The following is a 23,306-nucleotide window of genomic DNA, read 5'->3' on the forward strand; positions in this document are numbered from 1 at the left end:
GCAGGAAGGAGGATATTTAGAACAATGGTGTTTGAGGATTTCTTTACTGTATGCCATTACTAATGAGGGATGGCTCCTAGATCAAACGACGACCATGTGGCTTCAGACTGACATTTTAGAACAATGAAAGGGGGCGTGGCTAAGGGCCAATAAAACAGTTTGACAGATGAGGGATTGGTACTCTCTCTTACCCCCAAGAAAAACCAGGTTCAACCCGGCTCCCTCCCAGCATCAGTGTTCCAACCAAGGTATATTTGTTTTAACCTCATTTGAAAGGTAACGTCATGATCTACCAGAATCAATTATGAAATTAAGTTAAAAAAGTAAATGATGGTGTTTTATAGACAAACTAAAAATATCTTACCTTTCCGTTCGTTATGTTTTTACTCTACTGGATGGCGGCCATCTTTGATTTCTGGGTAAAAATGATGTCATAACGTGAAATTGTCAGAATCGGAATCCTTGACTTAAAAAGTGTCTTCATACATGATTCTAGGTTAGGGTTAGGTGCTTCAATTCAAAAGTAAATGTCCCATGCTTTTTCAAGAAGGCCTATCTATCGATGTCAAATCAATCATCAAAATAATAGAGAATGATCATGGAATCAAAGATCTGGACCCAACTATTTCAAATGTCAACATATTCATGGGACCAGTCAGTTGTAAGATTAACATTGGCTAACCTGTGCTAGCAGGTGATAAATACATTGTCATAGTTGTTATGGATGTTTTTGAACCACACCAATTAACGTTAGGTTATGACTATAACCAAGTTCTGTTAGTTAGGGGCGATGCTTGGCATCACTACTGCACTATCTCGCGTACGTGCACGCGTACTGAATAAACCACAAATGTACCTCTAATACCAGTATTAGTCTGACCACACCCCTCATCAGCTTACCTTCATAAGCAGGTGTCTGGTCACCTGCTCTCCTCCTTCCCAAGCTTTCACCACAAGGTGAGGACAAGGGCTGCAGCGGCCGTCTGATGCCAAGCATCGCCCCTAACTAACAGAACTTGGTTATAGTCATAACCTAACGTTCTGTATCGTTAGTGGCTTAGCTTGGCATCACTACTGCACAAGGGAGGCCAAGCGGAGCCACTTGGCTGACAAATACACCCCGCTGACAGCCCCCCAAAACCATCAGAACAGGGAGGGCCGAGCCCCCCCGACCCCCCCTAATGGAGGGTAGCCCCCCTATTAGGGACGTCACGGGAGGGCGACGGACCCGACCGTGCGAAGAGGCACTCAAGCAACTCAACGCACAGGGTGAGCAGACCGTGGCTTGACCCCACGACTACACACACGCACAACCCGCATGCCACCCGGGAACGAACGGAGGAACAACCCCGTTACTGCCCCCAGAATCACGGGGTCAAGGGCAAACCCAACCCCGTGGCAAGGCCGTAGCAGCGGAGCACGAAGGAAGACCCAGACCCACCAAAAGGACTGGACTCCCTAGAATGGGGGCCCGGAGAAGTCCATGATGCCAGCATCAAGACCCCACCAGGTGGGCACGTAGTGCCCCGCCCCCCACATCGCCAGCGTATTCGGACAAAGGCCCCTCAGTTACTGCACCTGGTATTCCCAGGCGGAACCAACCAGGCCAGAACCTGCCCAGCTTCCGAGATCGGGCGTGTTCAGGTCGGTATGGCCGTAAGCTGAGCGGGCCCCGTCCCCCCAATAGTACACCGCCTGGCACACTGACCCTGCAGAACAGGCAGTCAGCATGGCCGTAAGCACACAAAAAAGGTTAACCAACGGAAGCAGGCAGCGCACCGGGGAAAAACCAGGCAACAGGCTGTTAACCCTAGCCTGGAGACTGCGGACGAGACAGGCGCCAGAGGGGACAGCTGAACACAGCCGCCCCGGCGGAAGGAGCGTAAGCTGGCGGTGTTGCATGACCAAGCCCCCATTTAACAACCCCCACCCAGAGGGGTCGAGGCAGAGAAGGCTGACACGATTGGCAGACGTCATGAACGTGCAGGGGCACCCTCAAACGGTGAACCCGGGAGTTGACACTGCTCCAACACACCAGGGAATCAACCACCTCGGTGTTACCCAATGCGGTGGTTGTTCCTATAACCCCTCACGAAAAAACTCCAAAACACACCTGCGGGTATACACCGGCTATACCGCAGTACAAGTGTTTCAGTTTCCAAAAAGGGTTAACCCAGGCCTACGGGTCGCAAACATCACTTCGGACCGGGCCTGGCGGTACGGGAAGCACAGGGTCACCAGAGGAGGTCAAAAAACCACCCCCACAGGCCCCTCTTCGCCATGCGTGAGAGAGGAGCGAAAAATAATGGAGAACCAGCCCCTAAGCACACCGTACCTGGTATTCCCCGGCGGTCTCCCAACCAAGTACTAACCAGGACCAACCTGTGTAGCGGCCGAGATCCGACGAGATCGAGCGCGTACAGAATGGCATGGCTGTAAGCCATGACGACAGTGCTGAGTAAAAACATACCCAACCAGGGTCTCCATAGCGCTTAACCCTGTGACACCCAGACCGACCTGGCATTTTTCCCCCTGAAAAAAGCCCAAGTCCCTCAGGGTACCAGAACAGCAGATCTGCATCCCCGGCGGACAACGGGTTCAACTGATCTGGACCAGCGTGACCAGAACCAGTCCCGTGCCCTAACCACGCCGACATGCCTACTCCAGGAGAATGGCAGATATGCGTGTTGATCTTAACATGAAAAGAAGGCGCCACCCAGACGTTCGGACGAACCGCGCCTGGTGGCCCACCCCAAGGGCGTGAGACCCCACTACATATGTTCAGATCCATCCCGTCATCATCCCCCAGACATGAACGAGAATCCGTCGACAACCCACCCAGGTCATAGGATGTGGTCGTCGGAAGAGGAAAAACCCCCATCTCAGTTGCTTTATAAAAACGCTGTTTCAACCACAAGCAACCAAGGCGTGCCAGTCAATCGCCTGTTTACAGCGAGCTAGCACTATACGTGCGTCGGGACACACCCCCATCAATGAACAGGCTATTTAGACCTGTCATTGAATCCCCAAGGCGCCCAGGGGAACGACAAGAGGGGTGTGACACTCCCTAACTCCAACACTTCTGGAATAGAAAGAAGGAAGCATCAACAGTATGTATCCCAGTCTACACAGCCGGGGTAAAAAATGTTCACATTTTTACATCCCACCACCCTCCCATAGGAAAGAGACGGGGATCCCCAGAGAGACTTCCCACGCGAGCTGTACAGATTGAAAAGAATATATTGCACCTTGAGCCATGTAAAAAACTGGTTTTAGGGCCTCCGGGGAAGAGGCACTGAACCCATACACACTCAATAAACGAATTGAATCGAATATACATACAATAGAAAAGGACCCTTCTAGAGGGTCCACTCACTTTGACAATCTGAGGAGGAAGGCTCTGTACTCTGATGGAGGCTTCCTCACATGGAAGAAGGAGTCCGAACTCACAGAAGGCCTGAATAGGCGCTTGGTGAGGAGGAGCCCTGACCACCCCCCCTGAAAACAGATCCATCACATGGACCTGAACAGCACACGGAAGTCCTACCAACAGAGACGCGCACGGTGACGTACTCTATGGCGGGGGAATTCCTGCGGTGCACACGCCCAATATACCAGGCCGTGGGACCAGGAACTCCCTCCCCCCCCCCCCCCCCCCCCCCCCGTAACGTGCCGAACCGCCACGTGACGGGAACCTTGAAGGACAGGGGGTGTACCCCTGACCGACAGAACAATGGGGAGAGGAAAGGTTACCAGTTCACCCCTTTACGACCCCACACCCATGATACGACGTAACGACAAAAAGAGAATATGACACAGTCATAGTCAGCTCTATGAAGCGTTTCACAGCTCCACACAGCGCATGAGCTAACCTGCTATCTGATTTTTACTAAGGAAAAACACAGAATAGAGAGGGCTCTAAGAACCCCGGTCCAACATACACATGTGCTTCTGTGGCCAGTACAACCCAGTTGTAGGTCACATGACACACACAACCCATCATCACCTACAAAAAATGGCAAAAACACTCAACAGAGGAACGCCGTTTTTTTCACAATGAGAGAATACATCATTCTTGATTAGTATCGACCACAGGCCTTGCTAAGCACACATGACAGCAACCAAACCAATTTCCCTTTAGGAAATAAGTTTCTCCAGCAGATTTAGCACAACCTCAGCAATCAAGCTAAAAGTTACATCGTATCCCTACCACACAAAAGACACAATTAATGCACAACATGTCTGATAGGAGGTGATAAAGTCCCCAGGGAACCGGGGGGGAAAACACAATCCTCCTATTTTACCCCCAATACGGCCAGTTAAAACAGGAAAACCTGTTAATGTGTGAACTCACTGTTCATTGTCATTACAGTCTGAGAAAGAACATTCTTTTACTCACTTGTCACCAAGCATAGCTTCATAGGTTAGTTGCCTTAGTAGTGAGTACACGGTACACATAAACACCATGATGTTTCTCACACAACAACCAGATCAATACATCACGATCTGCACGGAGAAGCTAACTGCCAGTGACAAAAACAGCTCACACATAACCCGCAACGTATCCCAAATGCATTGCAACAACACACGTTTTGGGAAAAAACACCGTTATTCACAATACATTTAGCAAAGTAAAACCAGAAGACGTGTTATGAGGTCTGGCCAACCCCGTACCTACCCGGAACGCAGATCAGCGAAGTGCAGTCACAAGACACCGTAGAACACAGCCGTCCTGTGTTGTTCGATCCGGGCAGCGTCGCCGCTCCAACCAGTCGCTACAGTCCTCTTTGTTGACGCAATCCCCGTCCAGGTTCAGGGCAGGGTCGACGAACATCCCCTGTCAAGGATGACGTCGTGGTCAAGAGTGTAAAACATGTTAAAATCAAAGCACGTTCAACAGAATAGCATCAAGCTAACGGCTGCTCCAACCGTTCGGGTGCCATTGCTTCCGCTCGCGAGACGCCGATCTAACGACGCACGCGATCAGAAGCGAGCTCCCGGCGGCGCGCGAGAAGCTAAGCTACCCCGCGCCAGGCCACTGACCGGCTAACCGTAAGCTATGAACATGTAAACAATGACATAACACTCACCCAGACAGGCCGCCGTTCTGAACCTCTCCTCACTTTTTAAGAGAAAAGAGAAAACAAGACGTCAACACCGCTTCACAACGGTGACATTACCACGTCCGGCGGAATCAGCACAGTACCAACTGGCCTGTATAGCTGACTTTGAACATGAATCTGCCGCTATCGCACATTACATGCACATATCCCCTCGTGAAGGAATACTCTCATTTGGATATGAAAGATGGGGTCTTAACACGGTGACAGAGAGAATCCACTCGTCCAGAACACACAGGGATCACCAGTGTTAATGGTCGCAGCCCACTAGTTAAAACTATAATGGTCTTCAGACCAAGGTCTTCTGTCGCCTAGGAGGCTGAACAAAGGACCCTAGCCTGGGGCCGGTTTCCATAAACTTTGTCAAGTAGCCCCCATAGCACTAACAGACAAGTGGAGCCCGCCAGCAAACACTACTCACCCAACCTGGAACGCACCGCTCCTCACAACAGCGGCATGTCCGACAGTTCAGCTGTGGCCTGACAGGTTTCACCCCAACAAACACAGCAAGGAACTGCAGTTGAGAAGCATGCAGCGGCGTGCTCCCAATACGAAAACCGGTGGAGGGTTTTTAGAATGATCATCATCTTCTAGACACTCCAGTACGAAGACAATTTTCTCGAAAATAGTGAGAGAGAAAATAAAGATATGATGTCAACGTATCCTTGTTTCCCAAGCTGTTCCTAATCCAATTTCTTCCATCATGGTGTCAAGTGTGGGGATCTACCGAGGCACTTCTTCCTTGTGGTGAAAGCGAGAAGGAGGAGAGCAGGTGACCACACACCTGCTTATGAAGGTAAGCTGATGAGGGGTGTGGTCAGACTAATACTGGTATTAGAGGTACATTTGTGGTTTATTCAGTACGCGTGCACGTACGCGAGATAGTGCAGTAGTGATGCCAAGCTAAGCCACTAACGATACAGAACTAGATTGTAGCAAACTACGATACAACTTAAAATAAAGGCAGAGTCCCAAATAGACAACTGTCCCAAATAAAGGTGTTTTACACATTTTGACAAATAAAGGCAGGTTTCAATTAGATGCCTGGTTACATTAATTGTTTATCTGGTTGCCAATGATGCTACAAAGCAGATTTGTTTGCAAAAGGAATTAGTGGACTGTCCCATTAGTGCGGTGGCTTAGCACCAGATTTGAGAAGGATGTGGACGCGCCGGACAAAAGCACCAAATTTTCCCCACGTGTTCCTCATCATCATAGCTTTCATTTTGGGGTAGGGGCCACGTCATCATGATGGATTTCAAGATGGCCGCCATGTAAAATCAAGGTTCTGCCCATTAATAAATATCTTGGTCCATAGCGCACTCAATATTTGAGCGAACACAAAGGTATTGGTATCCCTGTAAACTAGAGAAGCTAATCTTTCCATTGGTATCATTGTCATTAAGCCCAACTGTTGGGAAGGGGGTTTTAATAGGCAATGATTCAAACTTATGTTAAATTTTCGCCTAGAAAAAACTGCCATGCTCATCTTCCAAAAGGTCCCTTGGCTGTTCACATGAATATATCAGAGTGAACATTGGTTTTATAGGTACCCACAAGCCTCTTCTTTCCAGACATACCCACTTTGTCCAACTTGCAATTTGGGGCAATAATCAAGCAGGTTTGTGCATGTGGTACAAATGTGTCGAACATTCTAACAACGGCCAAAAATGTGAATGTTGGGTTAGGGTTTGTTGTTAGAATGTTGAACATAGAAGATCAATTTTGGCGTCAAACTATACATTTTCTGGGTCAATAAATGTGTTAATGCTATGAAGAATGTCACCAGATGAATATTTGTACCATTCTAACAACATATTTACATCATTTTGTACTTGTTTAACAGTCAGACATGCATGAATCGAATAGACATTTGATTAGGATCACTCGTTACATTTATTATTATTATCATAACTCTTTAGCCCGTATAGGCGTATTTAACTGTTATGGAGATATTTTCGCGGGTCTTGTGCAGTGTCTCGTGCCCGTGAAAATATCAGAATGTTTCATAAAAATTCCCGCAGTATACTGGCCAGCTCTCAGTGCGCGTCTCGTGACAGCTGTTGTGGCTTAGTGCAGCCAGAGGACAGCGTGATAAGGGACATGTTTAAAAAGGCAAAACATAATATAACAGGTAAGTCAAGTGTCATTACTTTAGTTATCAAAGGTGGAATCTCTGGACATAAGCAATAGGGATGGGTACCGTTCACATTTGAACCTGTGAATCGATACCGGTACCCTTTTCGGTACTTTAGTCTCTAAAAATGTAATCCAAACTTCAAATAACTACACTTTCGACCGTTTTCGGCTTGCCATTGCCCCGACTGCTTTGTTGTTGAATCAAGTCAAATCCTAGGTAAGCGTATTGTAGAGGAGCCAAAGCTATATATTTAAGTTATTGTATTATATGAATGTTTATATGTTTATTTTTATAACCTTACATTGAAACGGCATTAGGAATATTGATTGGATTTAGATAGTCATTGAACCGTATTATTTGTCATAATAGGACCTTCTAGAACATTCGTGATGTCACAGTATGATGTCATAGTCAAACATTCTAGACCATTTGTGTATCTATATAATATTCAACAATTCTCTCTGAAGAGCTCATTGTGCATCTTGAAACAGTGCTGAGCATGTACTGAACAGATAGCCTAACAACATAGATTGAAGCCTGCATTTCTAGACCAGGGTGCCTTGCCTACCATTTTGCTGTTTATTTACGGCTTTCAGGTGAGGAGGAATTTTCATGTGTCGAGTCGGCTGTGATTTTGAAGACTGGGAAAATACAGTTTTCTTACCTTGTAGTAGTGACGTGAATATTTAGGAAAATAGCTTTAGGATCACTTCTGTAAAGAAAGACTTCGCTGTGGAAGAGAAATAAACCATTTGGATATCTTTGTTTTACACCGGAGCGGCTGTGGCCCTTATTTTTCTTTATCAACGAACGTACTACTACTAGTAGAGTGGAACGTCGGCCCTGATACCTATATTGTGCATGTGACCGTTGACATGAAAAGAAAAAAGGTTAAAAAATAAATGAAAAAAGTGCAATTTCTTTTAATTATTTTTCTTTCTTTTACTGTATCTCTTGTGAATCGATACTCTGTAGTACAGACGTGTTTCGGTAAGTACCTTTAAAAGTACCAAATTCGGTACCCATCCCTAATAAGCAATGACGTTATAGTTTAAAGCTAAACTATACGTTTTTCTCTCTTGTTAGAAGAGGGATAACTTCTTCAGTTAGATTTGATTTGATCTTTATTTATCTTGAACATTTTCAACCATAAACACACATTTGTAATAACACAAAATTTATAAAAACGAAATAAAATACAAATACATTTAAATATATCTTCCTATGGAGGGAATAATCAACATAGCTCAAGACAAATGGTTTTGTTCGAGAAGGGACAGAAAGAAGCAACGCTTATCTGGTCCTGCCCCTTACAATATCATATTAATATGTAATAAGTTATCTATCAATATATAGTTAACTAACGGAATAGATAGTTAACTAATCAAAGTATCAGAATGTTTATAGAAATTCCTGCGGTCTGCGGGCCATCCTCTCCTCAGTCACGACTCACGAGAGCACTCGCAAATTATGCTGCATGCATATCATTGTCAAACGGTGCACGTCTCGAGTCGTGCCACTGTCGGTCGCTTGGTTGACAGTGGCACGCACGAGACCACTGCACAAGACCTGCGATAATATCAGAATGTTTCATAAAAATTCCTGCGGTGGCCATACTCTCAGTGCACGTCTCATGATAGCTGTCGGTGGCTATACCAGTCATCAACACCGTAATGACCAAACGACCAGGATATTCTTCATAGCATTAACACATTTATTGACCCAGAAAATGTGTAGTTTGACATAGGGGTGGACGGTATAAACGCTATGAATTTGCGCTATGGTATGGATTTTGACTATACCTTGTAACCGGTAGAGCAACTCTAAAATAGCAATGACGTCATGTAACCACAGCCAGGGCGCGACTATTTCACTCGTATTTGCCCCCAAAAATAGATAGAATTAGTCATAATAGATGTGCGAACTGGAAAAAGTTATTTATGAGCACAGAGGCTTCACGCAGTGGGCATGTCAACGTGCAATTGTCATTTCATAATACACAGAAGCAATAGCTCTTCCACCCTGCGTTTGAAGGCTGTGTGACAACTTCTCTCGCAAGTCACTCAGTTTCTATGTGTAATGTAAACTGCAATGAGTCCAATGGTCTAACATGCTTTGCATCCTCGCCATTCTGGAATGCCCACACCGCGCTAAAACCTTATGTAATGTTAACTGTCGATGTACTATCGTCAGCAAGCTAATGTTAGCTGGCTCCACTAGCAGCCTGTCGATGTACTAGCCTCAGCAAGCCTTAGCTCCACTCTAGCAGCCTCCTCCCTCCCTCTCTCTCTCTCTGCTAACAATCCTGATTCGATTCTTGAACCTATTTAATTAAAAAGGAAGATATTGATGGACATTAGCTATAGTATATCTCAGCAGCTGTAACAGAATAACAGTGTTTTACCCCTTCAGAAGCATTTATATAGACATTTTGAGATAAGTTAATATACCGTGATATATACCGTTACCATATATGCTTCAAATTATACCATGATATAAATTTTAGACCATACCGTCCAGCCCTAGTTTGACACCAAAATTGATCTATGTTCAACATTCTAACAACAAACCCTAACCCAATGTTCAACACATTTGTACCACATGCACAAACCTGCTTGATTATTGCCCCAAATAGCATGCACGTTGGACAAAGTGGGTATGTCTGGAAAGAAGAGGCTTGTGGGTACCTATAAAACCAATGTTCACTCTGATATATTCATGTGAACAGCCAAGGGACCTTTTGGAAGATGAGCATGGCAGTTTTTTCTAGGTGAAAATTTAACATAATTTTGAATCATTGCCTATTAAAACCCCCTTCCCAACAGTTGGGCTTAATGAAAATGATACAAATGGAAAGCTTAGCTTCTCTAGTTTACAGGGATACCAATACCTTTGTGTTCGCTCAAATATTGAGCGTGCTATGGACCAAGATATTTATTAATGGGCAGAACCTTGATTTTACATGGCGGCCATCTTGAAATCCATCATGATGACGTGGCCCCTACCCCAAAATGAAAGCTATGGTGATGGGGAACACGTGGAAAAAATTTGGTGCTTTTGTCCGGCGCGTCCAAATTTTTTTGCTAAGCCACCGCACTACATATAGATGCCTGTCCCAAATAGGCAGGGTGAGTTCAGTGATTGAAGCATATTATAATAATATTATTAATTAATAAAATAATTGCTATAGTGGTTTTCTCAAACTCAAAATTGCTTTACACCAATGATGGTGGAAGGAAGTATCCAACGATGTTCATTGCTAAGCATAATAATAACAATAATAATGAATAATACAAAATAACAGAATAATGAAGATTATGTAACAATGTAACATCTGCCAAAGTTCACAGTGAAACATAAAGTCATGCATCGCTCTTGATAAATAACAGGGCCTCCAATCAAAATCTTAGAATAAAATAATATTGCAAATGTCTTCAAATGTCCACTGCATTTGTGGACTGTCCAAACTTTATTTGTTTAGTCATGTAAATGCAACTTCATTATGACAAAATATTTGCTGTCTCCTTGGCTTTCCCTCATCCAGCTGTGTCTGTAAAATATAAATATATCTAAACAGAATAAAAAGAAAATAAGAAAAGGCTTTCCCCAGACTATCCCAAAGATTGAAACTGTCCATTGAGATCACATTCCTATTTCCAGCTAGTTTCCCATAAATGAGCATTTTCAATGAAATCTGAAATTAAAACATTGTTCACATCCAGTGCGTGTATAATATCTACACTGCTCAAAATGCTTTCATATCATCATCAACATTTATTTAAGTCTTGGGGGGGACGATTGCAAGTGGGCCCTCATTCTAAATGTTGCAGCGATTACAAAATAGGCAATGATTAAACATAAATAAATATGCTTAAAACAATAGAATTAGGCAACAATAAAAACATTAAAAAAACTGAAATACAAGCAAAACAGAGATAAAAAAAAGAAGATCTGTTAAAACAGTTACACAATGAACTAGGGAGGTTTGAGATCATGGCCCCAAGGTCAGAGAAGCGTTCCAGGAAGTTGGTGCACTACAGAGAAACGCTGACTCTCCAAGTATGGTTGTCAATATTCCAATGTACAGTTTTGCTTGTACAGTGTTCCCCCCCCCCACCTTTATTGGACATAATCCCATACCATAAATAATAATAATATATTGTACAATTAAATTAATTAATAATGACTTAAGATAGAAGCTGAAGGTTATCTGAGTTGTGAAACATCACAAAGTAATTAAACAGGATTAATTTTAATCATGCCTGCAGCGCAATGAAGAGGAGCGCCAGGAGGCAGCCAAGACTAACTAGTAACAAAGAGTAACTAGTAACAAAGAGTAACTAGTAACAAAGAGTAACTAGTAACTAGTAACAAATAGTAACTAGTAACAAAGAGTAACTAGTAACTAGTAACAAAGAGTAACTAGTAACAAAGAGTAACTAGTAACAAAGAATAACTAGTAACAAAGAGTAACGAGTAACTAGTAACAAAGAGTAACTAGTAACAAAGAGTAACTAGTAACAAAGAGTAACTAGTAACTAGTAACAACAAGTAACTAGTAACAAAGAGTAACTAGTAACTAGTAACAAAGAGTAACTAGTAACAAAGAGTAACTAAGAGTAACTAGTAACCAAGAGTAACTGGTAACTAGTAACAAAGAGTAACTAGTAACAAAGAATAACTAGTAACAAAGAGTAACTAGTAACCAAGAGTAACTAGTAACTAGTAACAAAGAGTAACTAGTAACAAAGAATAACTAGTAACAAAGAGTAACTAGTAACAAAGAGTAACTAGTAACAAAGAGTAACTAGTAACTAGTAACAAAGAGTACCTAGTAACTAGTAACAAAGAGTAACTAGTAACAAAGAATAACTAGTAACAAAGAGTAACTAGTAACTAGTAACAAAGGAAATAAAGAAAGGAATATTTGTCAAGTTCAAATGCTTTCTTTCAAGTAATTTTTCAGTATTTCATGGAGGAAGGAGGGAAGGGATGAATACATTTTTACTGAAGCAACTTCTAGGGAGGTTTGAGATCATGGCCCCAAGGTCAGAGAAGCGTTCCAGGAAGTTGGTGCACTACAGAGAAACGCTGACTCTCCAAGTATGGTTGTCAATATTCCAATGTACAGTTTTGCTTGTACAGTGTTCCCCCCCCCCACCTTTATTGGACATAATCCCATACCATAAATAATAATAATATATTGTACAATTAAATTAATTAATAATGACTTAAGATAGAAGCTGAAGGTTATCTGAGTTGTGAAACATCACAAAGTAATTAAACATGATTAATTTTAATCATGCCTGCAGCGCAATGAAGAGGAGCGCCAGGAGGCAGCCAAGACTAACTAGTAACAAAGAGTAACTAGTAACAAAGAGTAACTAGTAACTAGTAACAAATAGTAACTAGTAACAAAGAGTAACTAGTAACAAAGAGTAACTAGGAACTAGTAACAAAGAGTAACTAGTAACAAAGAGTAACTAGTAACAAAGAATAACTAGTAACAAAGAGTAACGAGTAACTAGTAACAAAGAGTAACTAGTAACAAAGAGTAACTAGTAACAAAGAGTAACTAGTAACTAGTAACAAAGAGTAACTAGTAACAAAGAGTAACTAGTAACTAGTAACAAAGAGTAACTAGTAACAAAGAGTAACTAAGAGTAACTAGTAACAAAGAGTAACTGGTAACTAGTAACAAAGAGTAACTAGTAACAAAGAATAACTAGTAACAAAGAGTAACTAGTAACCAAGAGTAACTAGTAACTAGTAACAAAGAGTAACTAGTAACAAAGAATAACTAGTAACAAAGAGTAACAAAGAGTAACTAGTAACAAAGAGTAACTAGTAACAAAGAGTAACTAGTAACTAGTAACAAAGAGTACCTAGTAACTAGTAACAAAGAGTAACTAGTAACAAAGAATAACTAGTAACAAAGAGTAACTTTTAACTAGTAACAAAGGAAATAAAGAAAGGAATATTTGTCAAGTTCAAATGCTTTCTTTCAAGTAATTTTTCAGTATTTCATGGAGGAAGGAGGGAAGGGATGAATACATTTTTACTGAAGCAACTTCTTTTTTTTTATCCACTTTTTTTCTCCTTTTTCTATTTTGCTCCCATCCCAATTTAGCCGCGCCAATTCTCCCCTCCCCTGTCTTGAACGTTGCTCGCATATGCCCCCCACTGGTCGGCTGTAGGGAGGATAGAAGCCTTGCATCACATGTCCCCTCCGATACATGTGGAGGCAGCCTGTCACATCTTTTCACCTGCCAGCGCGGACTCTCATTCGGCGAGGAGTAACGTGTGGGAGGCTCACACTACCCCGACATTTCCTGTCTCTGCTGTGCAGGCGTCCCCCAACCGACCTGTAGGAGTCGCTGTCCACAACGTCCAGATTACCACCCATCGACTTCCACCCGCTAACTCTGCCAATTGAGTTAGTATGACGGCCGGCCCAAGCCGGAGGCAACGCTGAAAATTCCCTATGCGAGTGTGTACAATCTTTTTCATGTTTGCATTAGTGAAAAACTGCATATTACAGCGGCTCAGCTGACCCTCCCTAGATAGTTATGCAATTTATATACATTGAGCTAGTTTCCTTTCAACAGTACTTTCTTTCAAATATCAAATTAAAAGATTGCTCTGCTGCATAAATAACATTTAAGGAACAGTACTAAGGTATAATACATTCATCTCAAATCCAAATCTCATTGTTCTCACACAGAACTCCAACATTTCAGGTCAGGGTCATGTATTCGGTGCCACATGACGTATATATCAGGCGGCAAGAACCTATGTACCAATATCATTTCTCTGTAATAACAAGGATCGTAGGGGTCTTGTGTACGTGAGGGGATGTGCAGTCCTGCTGTCTTGACACCCATGTGGGAAACAGGCCCGAGTCCCGCCTTAGCCAGACACATCCCCATGTAGATGTCATCGATGGGTAGAATCCTGATGGATGCAGACATTTTGTATATGAGCATGGCTGTATAGCCTGAGAGGAGGAAGCCCCCACCACCGCAATAAGGGGGGTATGAGTTGGACTCTTGTACCTGAACTGGGATATAGTACTTGCTCCCCGGGTCTCGGATAGGTCCCACGTACTGAATCAGGTGCCCAGTGAAGAGGTGCTTGCTGCCGTCATTGTCCTTGAGGCTCTGAAGGTACTCCACCATGTTGTCCGTGTTGGCGAAGATGTCATCGTCTCCGTTGAGGAGGAAACGGGCCTTGGGACAGTTCCTCTCCATCCACTCCAGGAAGAGCATCTGCTTCAGGGTGAGGTTGAAGAAGGAGTCTTGGAAGTCCCACTGCAGGATGTCGTTGTGCTCACGGTGCTCCAGTTCCAGGAGCCTGTTCAGTCTCTGCTTCTCGAATCCCGTGCTTGTCGTTCCCAAGATGAAGATCCTCCGGATCCACACGTTGTTGTGTAATCGCTCCTCTGCCCAGGTTTTTCGTAGGACTTCTCGCCGGTCGTAGTTCCAGGGGGAGCTCTTGATGACCAACAGGAGGAAGACGTCTCCGGAGTTGTCCACTCCTCCGCATTTGCCAGGGACGTCTAGCAGCATGGGGAAATGGCGACAATGACAATAGTAGAGGAAGTCTTGGATGTTACCAGGGAGAGCGGAGAAACCAGAGACATTGGCTGCAGACAGGTTTTGCTGACAAGTTGGCCATGAGAACGCAAAGGAGCTGTCATTGTTTGGAGAACTCCTCTGATCGGTTGCCTCTCTTTTATTGGCCTGTATATGGAGGGTCACGTCATCATGGAAATCATCTTTCCTCAGAAGGACAACCAAGCATAGAAGTCCAATCAGCATCAGAGCCGTTGCCTCAAGTTTGCATTTAAATCTTCTTCTCATCCTTGTTGCTCTGCAATGACAAACCAGAACAACGTTTTCATATCAGCCGTCTACATTTAAATGTTCTTCTCATCCTTGTTGCTCTGCAATGACAAACCAGAACAACGTTTTCATATCAGCCGTCTACATTTAAATCTTCTTCTCATCCTTGTTGCTCTGCAATGACAAACCAGAACAACGTTTTCATATCAGCCGTCTACATTTAAATGTTCTTCTCATCCTTGTTGCTCTGCAATGACAAACCAAAACAACCTTTTCATATCAGCCGTCTACATTTAGAAATTATGTTGTAACTTTTAACATTTGTTATATATTTGATTACATGCATTGTCATATTAGGCCGTAAGGTGCAGGCATCGTTTCATCCCGTTCCCACCTCGGCGGACTACTAAATTTTCACTCTGGGTGAAAGATATATTGGTGTAGATTTAGGAATAAAAAGTCCTCCATTTACAATCCTGCCCGTTTTGCCCAGATTTTAAAGTCGGGACTAGATCTTTCCTCACGAACGGATACTTGGTTACCACAGAGTTTTATTTGACGTAATTGGTGCAAGTTCGGTCACGTATCTTGCGCTCGACCAATAGCAGCTCTCTTTGTTGCGAGGATACGGGCGACGTCCGTTCAGAAAGAACGTGTACAAGATTTTACACAGACACGGTGGGATAGATATAGAAACTGCGTCGAACGGTGGCTTAACCTACCAGGCCAGAATGATACCATTGTGGAGATATACAAACATTGTTTAGAGATCAATTTGTGTCATAAATGTCATGATATATATCTTTATATCTGTATGTCGTGTATGTCATAAATGTCATGATGAACTTGTGCTGTTCAAGTTGGTCATGAGCAGTAAAACTCCTGTTTTTATACATAATCAGATTGTTTTTAGTAATACTGTGCACGAGCATTACACTAGAGTTGAACACTGAACTCTCCACGCACAAGCACACATGAGCACACACACAACACACACACTGTACACGCTCACACACTAGCAGCCACTTTAACATGAGCACACACACACTCATGCTGCACACGCTCACACTATTGAGAGATTTGGGGTGCTTTTTCAATGTATGTGATGTATAGATTGGGGAAAGATGGTAGCATCTAACGGTGCCAGGTCAGAGAGGGCAGAAATGTGTTTGGCGTAGCAGAGGTTGGTTCAGAACGGTGACCAGTGGATTGAATACACTGCCAGCGAGGGTGTTTGTTGACATTCCTTGGAAGAACAGCTGAGATAAGACGGAGTGTCTCCCAGAGCGAGGGAGAGGGGTGACCTCTTTAATGCAACAGTAGAGAAACGTTTTGAAGTGTGTGTAAAGGTTAAACGCGGTTGTCATGACAGCGCGTCGCCTGACAACCGGAAGAGGGGCGGGGCTATCGTTTCTATGACGAAGATCTTATAAAGCTGACAGTGGTTCCGGGTAGGGCAGACTAGAATCTGACTCAGACTAGAAACTGACCAAGAGCGAGTAGGACTGAGATCACACAGACACTCTATCCTCTCATTGAGAGAGAGGGGGGGGGGGGGGAGAATGCCACATCACCAGTAGCTTCGGCTACCACGAGGATGGTCTTGGCTAACGAACCGGCCTGACCACTATTGGACTGAATAACAAAAGGACGATAGACGAACACACCGAAAGATCATTAGAATAGACTCTTCAAGGACGATACAATTTGATAACATCTGACAACATCTGATTATGAGGTTCTGTTTATAGCAATAAAACAACGCTTTTCCTCATAAGGTATCTCACGGTGTCGAAGTGTCGAATTCTTACGGAGGTGGAGAATTATTATGGTTTATGGATTGCACTAACGGGGGGAGATAATGATCTTATCTACCAGTATCGGAGACGTCAGGACCATTAAAAGTACACAACGCAGAGGAATTGGATGGAGGGCCAAACAGACGAAGACGTGATACTGGCCAGTTTGATCAGAATCTTACAGTTGGTGCCGATGACAGCCGGATTTGCAAGAGATTAAAACAACGGGAACAGTTGGTTGTTGATGACAGCCGGATTTGCAAGAGATAAGAACAACGGATAAAGACTTTTTCAATAATGGGGCGACAGTGGACAACAGTCATCAATGTGTGGGAGAATCATGATCGAGCAAGGCCGGCCAGCCCTGGGAGAGAGCGGCGAGTCGAGCGGTCAGGAGGTGAACCAGCGCTGTAGGGGAAACAGCGCTCCGATCAAAAATGTGAGTTCACTGTGCACACGGTTGTTTTGATCTTTTAAGCCAAATAAAAACGAATAGATAGTGCATCCGTAAATAAGGAGCGACAGAGAAGCCAGCTGTAATAATATGAACAGAGAGCCATGGTGTTTTGAAAATCGAGGGTGTTATCAACAGGATAGAATGAAAAACAAACAGGGCAGGCTGCACGGTTTCTGGTGTTGGGAGTGTAAATGCAGGAGAAGATGAGGAGAGGGGGGGGTGCTGAACCAGACTGAAATCTGTTATGGCGGGATTGTTATGACAAGACTGTCGCCTGAGACGGCCCACCTTAAACTGGTCGCTGTGGTCTCAAGACGGCCGGAATTTGTTTTTGACGGGAGGAAAGTCGGTCGGGAATTTACCTTAAACTGTGTATTATGTCCGATAAGCAAGAGTTTAGTCCGGGAGAAGCGTCCCCTGATAGGAAAGAGAGGAAAACAGCGGTGTTTTTAGGCCTTGGAAGGAAGGGCAGCGTTTGTTTGTTTGAGAGAGTAGCCATTATGACCGAGACAAAATGGCCGTGAGCACCACGAGGAGATAACAACAGATAAAGAACCAGGAAGTGACACGTCAACTAAAACACCATCGAGGAGGAGTAGGTCGCCACCTAGTGGCGGAGGGGGGGTAGTGCTGGGGAGTTTCCATTACCCATAGGGGAATATTTAGAGTTTAATTCAATTAAGGAGTTTAATTGCGGAGGGGGGGGGGGTAGTGCTGGGGAGTTTCCATTACCCATAGGGGAATATTTAGAGTTTAAGTTAATTAAGGAGTTTAATTTTTTCAAGATTACCAACTGCTTGTGTGTATACACGGTGGTGTATGTAGAACTTTGTAAATTAACTCAAAGTGTGGTATAGAGCGACGGTGACAGCTCCAGGGCGACGGTAGACAGCCCCGTAGGGTATAGAGCGACGGTGACAGCTCCAGGGCGACGTAGACAGCCCCGTAGGGTATAGAGCGATGGTGACAGCTCCAGGGCGACGGTAGACAGCCCCGTAGGGTATAGAGCGACGGTGACAGCTCCAGGGCGACGGTAGACAGCCCCGTAGGGTATAGAGCGACGGTGACAGCTCCAGGGCGACGGTAGACAGCCCCGTAGGGTATAGAGCGACAGACAGCTCTGTTGTATGTTAGATGATAGTACGAGTACGTATGTGAGTTAGGAGCAGGGAACCAACCTGCTCTGTTGTATGTTAGAGCGATGCTCGGTTGTATGTTATTATCATAATAATAAGATCGATATACAGGTTAATTAAATAAGTTTAATTATGAAATAAGAGGGAGTTCGATCTCCAGTGGGGCCTTCTCACACCTAATAAATAGGCAGAGTCTTGAGGGGACACGTCACCAGAAAGAACTGGCGCGCGCTGGGGGTCACCCGTGGGACAAACGTAGAGCGCCGAGTGGGTATCGTTTAGCTGCTGGTGTCACGCCGGAAGACAACAAAACAGGGAACAGCCCTGTAGGATTAGATATGGGTGTTGAGAAGGTGGGGGACTAATAGAGAACAAATAGCGCCATGGGCTGTAGGACACTCACACCGTCCAACAGTCTGAAAGGGTGTGGCCATGGCAGGGGCTTGCAGAGGAAAAAATATATAGAGAACGAGCTGCAGGCCCAAAGCCACGGTAGACTAATAGAAAACACAGGGTCGAGTGTACAGAAAAACTGCCGGCGTGGTGTTTCTGCTTTCAGAGTCTGGAGAGGGCCGACGGCGGTGTAGATGAGCCTCAACCAAGATGACCGACAGGGCGGAGATGACTGACGGGGCGGAGACGGCCAACGGGGCGGAGACGGCCGACGAGGCGGAGTCCAACGGTCGCAGGCGGTGTTTGCCCAGGGGAGAACGAGGCGGACATCGGAGGGGGTTTCCCCGCGGAGATGCTGTTTAGAGAGCGTTTTGAAACAACAGAGCACAGGCGGTGAATCATGGACAAACAGGGACTTCCTTTCAGAGTCAATCAGGAGATCGAGAGACGAGACAACAGCGAGAAGTCCGGTATTCATTGATTAGGAGTATGAGATATAAATGGAGGATTCATATAGAAGATATATGTACAGAAGGATATATATATATATAGAAGGTTGATAAGAGGGAAAACAGTAAAACAACAGGATAGAATTATTGGGAGCAGACAGAGGAGCTCCAATTGTGATGAGTCGTTGGATGTTGTTGGTTTTGGTGGTCGGTTTCGGTTCCCTTTGTGCACGAAGGGGGGCGCAAACAGACATCAGGCAGCAAGATCACTGGGTTGACCGTGGGCCGTCTTCGTTTCTTGTGCACGAGAGATGGGGTTGGTTTGCTTCAACCACAGGCTATTTTTGGCATAATTAATTAAAAAACCCAAATAATGATTTATGATTCTGAAGGTTGATTAAGAATCAAAGGGGGGAATGAGAGATTTGGGGTGCTTTTTCAATGTATGTGATGTATAGATTGGGGAAAGATGGTAGCATCTAACGGTGCCAGGTCAGAGAGGGCAGAAATGTGTTTGGCGTAGCAGAGGTTGGTTCAGAACGGTGACCAGTGGATTGAATACACTGCCAGCGAGGGTGTTTGTTGACATTCCTTGGAAGAACATCTGAGATAAGACGGAGTGTCTCCCAGAGCGAGGGAGAGGGGTGACCTCTTTAATGCAACAGTAGAGAAACGTTTTGAAGTGTGTGTAAAGGTTAAACGCGGTTGTCATGACAGCGCGTCGCCTGACAACCGGAAGAGGGGCGGGGCTATCGTTTCTATGACGAAGATCTTATAAAGCTGACAGTGGTTCCGGGTAGGGCAGACTAGAATCTGACTCAGACTAGAAACTGACCAAGAGTGAGTAGGACTGAGATCACACAGGCACTCTCTCCTCTCATTGAGAGAGAGGGGGGGGGGGGAGAATGCCACATCACCAGTAGCTTCGGCTACCACGAGGATGGTCTTGGCTAACGAACCGGCCTGACCACTATTGGACTGAATAACAAAAGGACGATAGACGAACACACCGAAAGATCATTAGAATAGACTCTTACAAGGACGATACAATTTGATACAATTTGATAACATCTGACAACATCTTATAGCAATAAAACAACGCTTTTCCTCATAAGGTATCTCACGGTGTCGAAGTGTCGAATTCTTACGGAGGTGGAGAATTATTATGGTTTATGGATTGCACTAACGGGGGGAGATAAGGATCTTATCTACCAGTATAGGAGACGTCAGGACCATTAAAAGTACACAACGCAGAGGAATTGGATGGAGGGCCAAACAGACGAAGACGTGATACTGGCCAGTTTGATCAGAATCTTACACTATGGGCACTTTACAGAAGGAAAGGTCACTTTAAGAATGGTATAGCTTGAGATTGTATAATATTGCATTGTATAGCAGTGTACATAAAGACCCAAGGCCTCATCCGTAGCTAACAGTGTACTGCACTGCCACAGGACCTAGCATGTCCTACCATGCTCTGTAAATAACTCATGTACAGATACCGATATGCCTACTTTGTTTACTTGTTTATTGCACTATGTCGCTCTATTGGTTGGACTCTTATTATTATTACTTGTATTATGCACATCGTTGCGGGCGAGACCCCCCGCATTTCACTGTATACCTGTATGCCGTGACAAATTAAACTCTTGTATCTCTTGTATCTTGTATCTTGTATCTAGAGGTTCCAGTAGTGGGCAGCTTGAATTGCCAGGTCCTAGAACCAGTGCTTTGGGGAGATCTTTTATTTTTAGAGCATTAACTCTTTGGAATGGCCTGCCTCGGAACCTCTGCTGCATTTACAGTATTCACTTTTAAAAATAATCTTAAATTGTTTTTAAATTGTTTTTAACACTGTAAAGTATTTTTTTGTTTTTGTTTTACACTAATGTAATTTTAGCTATCTTAATTGTTACAGTAGTTTCATTATGCATTGTGTGTACTGACTTTTAATAATTTTGTTTTTGCAATAGTGATTGTTTTTGTATGTTTTTTTTGTGTGTGGACCCCAGGAAGACTAGCTGGTTGCTATCGCACCAGCTAATGGGGATCCCTAATAAAATAAAATCAAATTGAAAATGGGGGACCCTGATTAGATTAGATTGTACTTTATTGTCATTATACGGGTGTAACGGTACACAGAAGCCACGGTTCGGTACGTACATCGGTATTGGGGTCACGGTTCGGTACGAGTTCGGTACAACAGAAAAAAATAAATATATATATATATTTTTAATCCTCTCTTTCTCCGATTTTTCTCTGTTTTCTCCCCGTTCCAATTTAGTCGTTGTGCCAATTCCCCCCCCCACCCCCCCCCCTACCTGGTTGTTGTGCGCATGTTCTCCTACTGGTCGGTACAAGGGAACTCTGAAGTCATCCGCACGCTTCCTCCGACACGCGCGGCGACAGCCAGTGACTCTTTTTTCACCTGGCAGCGAGGACTTTTTCTCGGAATCTGCCAGGGTGAGTGAGGGGCGGAGTTTAGTGATGTTTCGGAGGTGAAAGAAAGAGGTCTTGCAGAGGTGTTTGATGTGTGTATCATATGTGAGGTGGGGGTCCATTTTCACGCCCAAGTTGGTGACAAGGGTGGAAAGGGGAATGTCCTGACCGGAGAAGGAGATGGTGGTGATGGTGGTTGACCGGACCTGGTGTGGGGTACCGATCAGCATGGCTTGTGTTTTGGAACTGTTGACCTGGAGAAACCTGTTGTTCATCCATGCCTTAGTCTCCTCCAGGCAAGCGGTCAGTGTGGGGGGTGATGAAGGTGATGATGGTGTGATCCGGATATATAACTGGGTGTCGTCAGCGTAGCAGTGGAACGACACACCGTGCCGGCCGATGATGCGGCCGAGGGGGAGCATGTACAGGGTGAACAGCAGGGGGCCGAGGACGGATCCCTGGGGGACACCGCAGGTGACGGGGTGGTTGGAGGATGTTGCGCCTCCAAGGGAGACACACTCAGTCCGACCAGCCAAGAGGGACTGGAATAAGCCAAGGGCTAGGTCGCGGAGTCCGACATTGGAGTGGAGACAGTCCAGTAGAATGGGATGATCCACCGTGTCGAAGGCTGCCGATAGGTCGAGAAGGACCAGAATGGATGGGGTTCCAGCATCCGCCGCCATCAGTAGATCGTTGGTTACCCTGACCAGGGCTGTCTCTGTACTGTGCGCGGAGCGGAAACCAGACTGGAACTTCTTGAAGATGTTGTTGTCTCTGAGGTGTGCTTGGAGCTGCTTCGCAACTACCTTCTCCAGCACCTTTTAAAGGAACGGGAGGTTGGAGATGGGCCGGTAGTTGACGAGGGCCTCTGGGCCTCTGAGGGTCTATCATTGTTTGTGTTTCATGTTCATCCCCTCTCTTCTCGCTAGAAACATCGACCCACTGACAACGCAACGCAGTGAATTGAAAAATTCACATGGCAACATAAATGCACCTAGCAACTACATTTAGTCAATCAGCGTCTTCAAATATGATGGTGTGAACAACCAGACTACTGCTCTACTGCTGGTGTGAACAACCAGGCTACTGCTCTACTGCTGGTGTGAACAACCAGCCTACTGCTCTACTGCTGGTGTGAACAACCAGGCTACTGCTCTACTGCTGGTGTGAACAACCAGACTACTGCTCTACTGCTGGTGTGAACAACCAGACTACTGCTCTACTGCTGGTGTGAACAACCAGACGTACTGCTCGCACAATAAATTACATGGTGCTTCAGCGCTTTGGCCCTGGTCTGTTCCCGGCATTAGCCACCCTTCAATCTGATAAATAATTGTAGGCAACATTTCAAATTCTCCCCAGCTTCAACGCTTGGCCCTATCACCTCTAATAGTCAGGCAGGTTAATACTTGCACCATATTTTCCCCAAATTGACCCTGAAAATGTATGATTAGACACCAAAATTATGATCCTAAGTTACTTAGAAGCTGAGATATTGGTAGATATAGGTTTTTACATTGCAGCCATTT

At 44.6% G+C, this 23,306-nt stretch overlaps 2 protein-coding genes across 2 annotated transcripts in view; one reads left to right on the top strand and one right to left on the bottom strand.

Annotated features, from left to right (window-relative positions):
- LOC311226009 (protein FAM171B-like) overlaps window positions 1-23,306 on the top strand; it is a 219,411-nt gene that overhangs the window by 98,290 nt on the left and 97,815 nt on the right. The window lies entirely within an intron of this gene.
- Window positions 13,977-15,122, bottom strand: LOC311225075 (N-acetyllactosaminide beta-1,3-N-acetylglucosaminyltransferase 3-like; the record flags this gene model as incomplete). The annotated part of the gene is made up of 1 exon (XM_084310283.1): window positions 13,977-15,122. The coding sequence occupies one exon, from the start codon at window positions 15,120-15,122 to the stop codon at window positions 13,977-13,979; it is 1,146 nt and encodes a 381-aa protein (XP_084166409.1).

This window comes from Notolepis coatsorum, assembly GCF_963971535.1.
Source record: "Notolepis coatsorum genome assembly, chromosome: 3".
Lineage (NCBI taxonomy): Eukaryota > Metazoa > Chordata > Actinopteri > Aulopiformes > Paralepididae > Notolepis > Notolepis coatsorum.